The 6000-nt window shown below is 41.0% G+C and overlaps 1 protein-coding gene across 3 annotated transcripts in view; it reads right to left on the bottom strand.

Annotated features, from left to right (window-relative positions):
• Nucleotides 1-789: 789 nt before the first annotated feature.
• CLUL1 (clusterin like 1) overlaps nucleotides 790-6000 on the bottom strand; it is a 57732-nt gene continuing 52521 nt past the window's right edge. For all 3 annotated transcript variants that reach the window (XM_032310225.1, XM_032310224.1, XM_032310223.1), the window contains exons 7-8: nucleotides 4511-4725; nucleotides 790-978 (exon numbers count right to left, since the gene is read on the bottom strand). In XM_032310225.1, coding sequence (XP_032166116.1) covers nucleotides 790-978; nucleotides 4511-4725 — 404 coding nt within the window. The remainder of the gene's footprint in view (nucleotides 979-4510; nucleotides 4726-6000) is intronic.

The following is a 6000-nucleotide window of genomic DNA, read 5'->3' as shown; positions in this document are numbered from 1 at the left end:
TTGGGGCTTGAACTTACGATCCTAGATCAAGACCTGAGCTGAGATTAAGAGTCAGCTCAACCTACGAAGCTTACCCAGGTGCCCCTGCAGGGGGCAGAGGCACCTGCACCTAAATTTTAATCAAATTGAGATTTATTCCTTAGGACTGACTTCAGAAATGGAATTATTATATCAAAAAGAAGTTTTATGGCTCTTGACATGCATAATCAAATAGCTTTTCAAAAAGGCAGGATCAGTTTATGTTATAATAACATATAAGAATTCCATTTCATTACACTTCTATCACAATTTTGTATGGTTTTATTTTTTTTTAAAGAATTTATTTATTTATTTGACAGAGACAGATCACAAGTAGGCAGAGAGGCAGGCAGAGAGAGAGGAGGAAGCAGGCTCCCTGCTGAGCAGAGAGCCCGATGCGGGACTCGATCCCAGGACCCTGGGATCATGACCTGAGCCGAAGGCAGTGGCTTAACCCACTGAGCCACTCAGGCGCCCTGTATGGTTTTAAATTTATACATTTGATAGGCACACAATGCTATCTTGTCTTAATTTTTATGTCTTTGATGATCAATGAGGTCGAACATATTTTCTAGGCATTTTATTTATTTATTTATTTTTTAAGTAGGTTCCATGCCCAACATGGGGCTTAAAGTCATGACCCTGAGATCAAGAGTCAGATGTTCTTCCGACCAAGCCAGCTAGGCACCCCTATTTTCCAGATACTTAAAAACTAGTTTTGTTGTCTTTCTCTTTTGTGAATCATCTATTCCAATCAACAAGGCACTCTGCTTACCAAGTTTTAAAATGTTTTTTAAAATGCTGCATGGCTTTCTCCAGCACATAGCTAATGAAGTTAGAACTCTCAGCACTTTCTTCAAGAGGGATCTTGAGTGTGAAGTTGGGGTGAGATGGAATGCTTAAGTCTATCATTGTGTCATCTTGGTTGGAAAAATTGCCTTCAGGAACATTTGGAACCACCTAAGAAGAAGGATTATGCAGTGAAAGATTACTAATCCCTAGTGCACATTCAGAATTAATTTAATAGCACATGAGTCAGGATAGGCTAGGTTGTGCTGAGGTAACAAAGTAGCCCCAACATCCCAGTGGCTTCATACAGCAAACATTTATTTCTCACTTATGTTTCATGTCCATTTCAGGGAATCTGTATACCCTCTACTGCTCGGGGCCCTGGTTGACAGTGGCATGTCACCTCATGGTCGTAGTCCAAGGAACACCTGTGCCCTTGGCAGAGACAGAGAGTAATCAACACACACAAGCCCTGCACTATCTCAGTCTAGAAATAACCCCAGTCAGTCTTGATCACATTTCTTTGGCCAGAACTTGCCACACGGCACCAATTCGCAGCAAGAGCAGCTAGAAAAGATGAGCGAGCAGATGGAATATTTGGTGAGCACAACTGTCAGTGTCACAAACATGTCACAAACATTAATGCGATGCACCGAGTTTTATCCTGAGTTTTCCTAGGACAGTAACAATTTAGGGTGGCATGTGTTTGTGAGAACCAGTCGTCTGAAAGTCACAGTGGTTGCTCTTAATGAATTCTCAAGTGCATATACTGTGATTGTAATCATTTAAATGAAACTGTACTGACATGCAAGTTGATGTAACCTCAAGAGAACTATTTTGAAAATGTTTTCAAATAACCCCCTTATCAAAAAAAAATTAAAAGAAAATATAAGGTCAAATAAAAACTGATAATTTCTTAATTCTGATTTATAAAGGAATAGCTAACAATGATTTTCCCCCTTTCTCTTTTGGTGAATATGATCCATATAAAAACTGCATAAAGCATTTTTGTCTAGTTTAATAAATAATTATAAAGCTAACACCATGAAACTAGAACCTGAGGGGCATAACTTTTTTCACCTGCTGGAATTTATGTGTTCCTCTTCAGTCCTTGCTGTTTTATGGCTTTGCACTTTCTGTTACACGATGAAATAAGAGCTGTTTTGAGAAAAATAACTTTTACAGGTAGTTCAGCAAAGTAGTTAAGTCCAGCAACTCCGGAGAAGTGCTGCTTGGGCTCAAATCCTACCTAGTTCTACTGATTTCCTAGCTGTGTGACCTCAGAAAAGTTGTTTAACTTCTCTATAACTCATCTGTAAAATGTGAAAAACAGTGCCTTGAAGGATCACTGAGATTATTAAACAATCTGGTGTATGAAAAAAGTCCAAGAGCACTGCCTGACACATAGTAAGTGCCCTTTAGTGACAATGATTATTAGAACAATGTATCCTTGAAACCCACAATTTTATTTCATATGGAGATTTTTATACAGAACTGCATTTGTTATCAATAGAAAGAATTTCAGGTAAATCTGTTAGTGTTACCCAGAGACACTAGAATAGAAGCAAACTGAACATAGAATGGAAAATACTGATGACGATAAAAGCAATTAACTCTTGGCTGTATCTTTGAAAGCATTGCTCACATTTTTCTTCAGATCTTATTCTTCAAGACAAGACCTTTTCCTCATTAGCTGAAAGTCTGTATTTGTGAGGATGATCTGATATACTGAATTATTTTACTCTATAGAGTATGATCTATCTAACGAAGGAAATGAATCAGAATCAGCAGGGATGGGAGGGTGGTTTTCAGAACCTTTTGAATGTGGTTGAGAGTTACAAATACATTTTACATCATGACTCAAAAACACATATCTTGGGGCACCTGGGTGGCTCAGTGGGTTAAAGCCTCTGCCTTTGGCTCAGGTCATGATCCTAGGGTCCTGGGATCGAGCCCCACGTCCGGCTCTCTGCTCAGCAGGGAGCCTTCCTCCTCCTCTCTCTCTGTCTGCCTCTCTGCCTACCTGTGATCTCCGTCTGTCAAATAAATAAATAAAATCTTTAAAACAAAAACAAAAACAACCCACATATCTTACATATATGTATACACATTTATACACATACATGTACATAATGGAAATGAAAGTTCTGTGATATATGCAATTGACTTGTTAAATATAATGCACTCTCATATTTTCTCTCCTAATTTGCCCTATTCTGTTTTGTTTGTTTGTTTAATGTGCTGGTTATGACCATCTAAACCTGTCTCAAACCACACAGGGGCCACAGCTTTGCAGTCTGAAACAGACAGAATGTTATAGGTCAGATTCCCTGGAAGCAGAGCCTGAAACTGTGATGCAAGTGATTGATTAAGGTTGGGTTCAGGTGAAACTTTTGGGGGGATTAGGCAAGCAACACAGACAAAAGGGAGTAGCTAATCTAGGATGCTTCAGGTGACCTCTGGCCTTAGTTTGATGCTGCAGGGAGCTCTTTTTCCCCAAATTCAATTAGTTAACATATAGTGTATTATTAGTTTCAGAGGGAGAGGTCAGTGATTCATCAGTGAACCCACTGCTCATCGCATCACGTGCCCTCCTTAACGCCCTTCACCCATTACCCCTGCCCCTCCAGCAACCCTCAGTTTGATTCCTATGATTTAGAGTCTCTTATGGCTTGTCTCCCTCTCTGATTTTGACTTGTTTTATTTTTGCTGCAGAGAGCTTTTAAGTGGCCCCTAGGGCAACCCTTTTGAAGATCTGGGGCCAGGAAGAACAGTGAGCAGCAGTACCAGCCAAAGTTGGTAAAAGGATTCTCGGGGATCTGGGTAAGACACTGACATAACGTGTTGCACAAAATATTGCTTCTTCAGTTGCTCTGCCTGGTGATTTCTGTATGCAGGTCTTTTTAGGAACCTGTCAATAACTAACCTGGTATACTTGTATGTTAAAGTAATGCATGTTGTGGGAGTGGGGGTGGGGGCAATTGGTTAGAAGAAAAATTTCGCCACTGTTTCATGTTATGCAACAAGAATTCTTGACTGATGGTGGGAGACATGGTCTAAGTGCCAATTAAGATAGCAATATGCTTTGATGTGAATATTAGTAGACAAATATCTTTAACTCTCAAGGTAAGTCAGCAGCTTTTTGTTTCAGAAACTTTTGAGAGCTAGAATTTACAGACTCTTGTTTTGGATAAGGAACCTATGCTAATAGCTTCACAGACATCCATTTTAAGGTATCCTACTATTAGTTCCATTTTTTCAGGGGGGAAAACTGAGACCAAGAAAGGTTATGAAACGTTTCCAAACTTACTCAGCTGCTAAATATCAGGGTTAGCATTTGAATTCGTTGCTTCACCTGGAAATCTTCACTCTTGAAAGTTACATTGGTCAGGTTTCTTCAAGTTTGCTTGAATCAGTTGAGTATATCCCTCCAGCCCTAAGTGGAACTGGCCATGTCTGGATTAGAAAGTATTTTGCATTTTTAATGGATTTTCCCTATAGAGTTTCTTGCTTCTAAGAACCATGTACACATTATATCAAGTCAGACTGAATGGTCATTGTGGAAATATGAATATGCTCCCACAGCTTGTTTTCAAATGCAGATGTACTTAAGAAGTGAATTAACAGGGAAAAAAAACAAAAAAACAAAAAAACAATGGATGCACACGTAATCTCCTTTTCTGTTCTCTGGTCTCTCCATTACCTTTATGGAATTGAAGATGTTCTCAGTTGCTAGAGTCTGGTTTGCCAGGTCAGCCACCCAGCCAAACTCCTCTCTCATCTTCTCCATCAGATATGCCGTGTCCTCTAGGTGATGCTGGGCCATCTGGAGAACCTGGGCGTATTGCTGGTGGGATATGTTGACCAATTCGAGGGCCTCATCCACTTTTATGTGGAGGTCAGGTACATCAGGACAGTCTAGTAAAGAAGAAAGTAACGTGGTAAAGGGAAATGTCCATGGAATTTGGAGTTGGGTGAGGAGCGTTTAAATCCTGGCTCTTAAGCTATTCCTGTTTCTAGCCTTTGGACCTTCAGTGAGTTTTCAATGAGGTAAAATAGGCGTGAATGAAATAATACTGTGAAGTGCCTGCTCATTGGACAGTCACACGCTGGAGATTCAGCCAATGTTCCTTTTTCTTTTCCTCCTTTCTGTAGTGCCTCTGGATGGTCATTAGGGCTACTCACTGATATTCTGATCAGGACGCCTGGGAGATTGTGCTTCCTGCCGCCCTGGAAGTTCAGGGGGGCCGTCTTCAAGGTGATGGTTCTCACTTCCTGGGAAGCATAAGGAACGGTAAGGATTTAGCACATTCCCTTTCCCCTGATGGCAGAACTAGGTTTGCTTTGTAGAGTGGAGGCTGCGTTGCCCTGAGTGAGAGGGGTAGCAGGGCCTTTGCTCAAACTGTAACTGACATGGCACACGGTGAGAAATCAACCTTTGTGCTGACAAGACACTGTGATTCTACAGCTCTGTGCTGTATTGCATAATAGCCCATCTGAACTGAATCAGGATTCTAGGAATTTACACAGCTGTGCTGATGAGTGGCTGGATACTGCGGAAAGATTATCTGAAAATTATGGAAGTGTCTATGTGTTAGGGCGTTGAAGGTCGTGGGAAGTTGTTGTTGTGGAGAAAAGACCACAGACTCTTTAAACTATGTCGTCAACTATTTACCAAAGAGCCATGCCTTCAGGAGGACACGGGCTGGAGAGAATCCACCAACCAGAGCTGGGTGACTATGTCATCTGAGATTTATTTTGGATACTTAAGATATAACACAAGATTCCCTGGCACCTCATACATTTTCATATAATTTTGGGATCAAGTAAACAAATTTGGGACACCTGGTGGCTCAGTCAGGTGAACATTTGGCTCTAAATTTCCGCTCAGGTCTTGATCTCATGGGCTGTGGGATGGAGCGCAGTGTGGGGCTCCTCGTTTGGTAGGGGATCTGCTTGAAAAATTCTCTCCCTCTGCCCCTCCCCACACTCACATGCTTGTGCGCTCTCTCTCTTTCTCTCAAAATAAATAAATCTTTAAAAAAATTTTGCAGTAGCATGCATCAGGAAAGCGATTCAAGATAACATTTTGACAGCAAAGGGAGTCACAGTCAATGAGATGTAGTATACACTTGAGGGCTGCCTGAGTGGGTCAGTCAGTTAAGCATCCAAATCTTGATTTCAGCTCAGGTC

The sequence above is a fragment of the Mustela erminea genome, chromosome 13, assembly GCF_009829155.1.
Source record: "Mustela erminea isolate mMusErm1 chromosome 13, mMusErm1.Pri, whole genome shotgun sequence".
NCBI classification, from domain to species: domain Eukaryota; kingdom Metazoa; phylum Chordata; class Mammalia; order Carnivora; family Mustelidae; genus Mustela; species Mustela erminea.
This window is presented reverse-complemented; position numbering and strand designations above follow the sequence as displayed.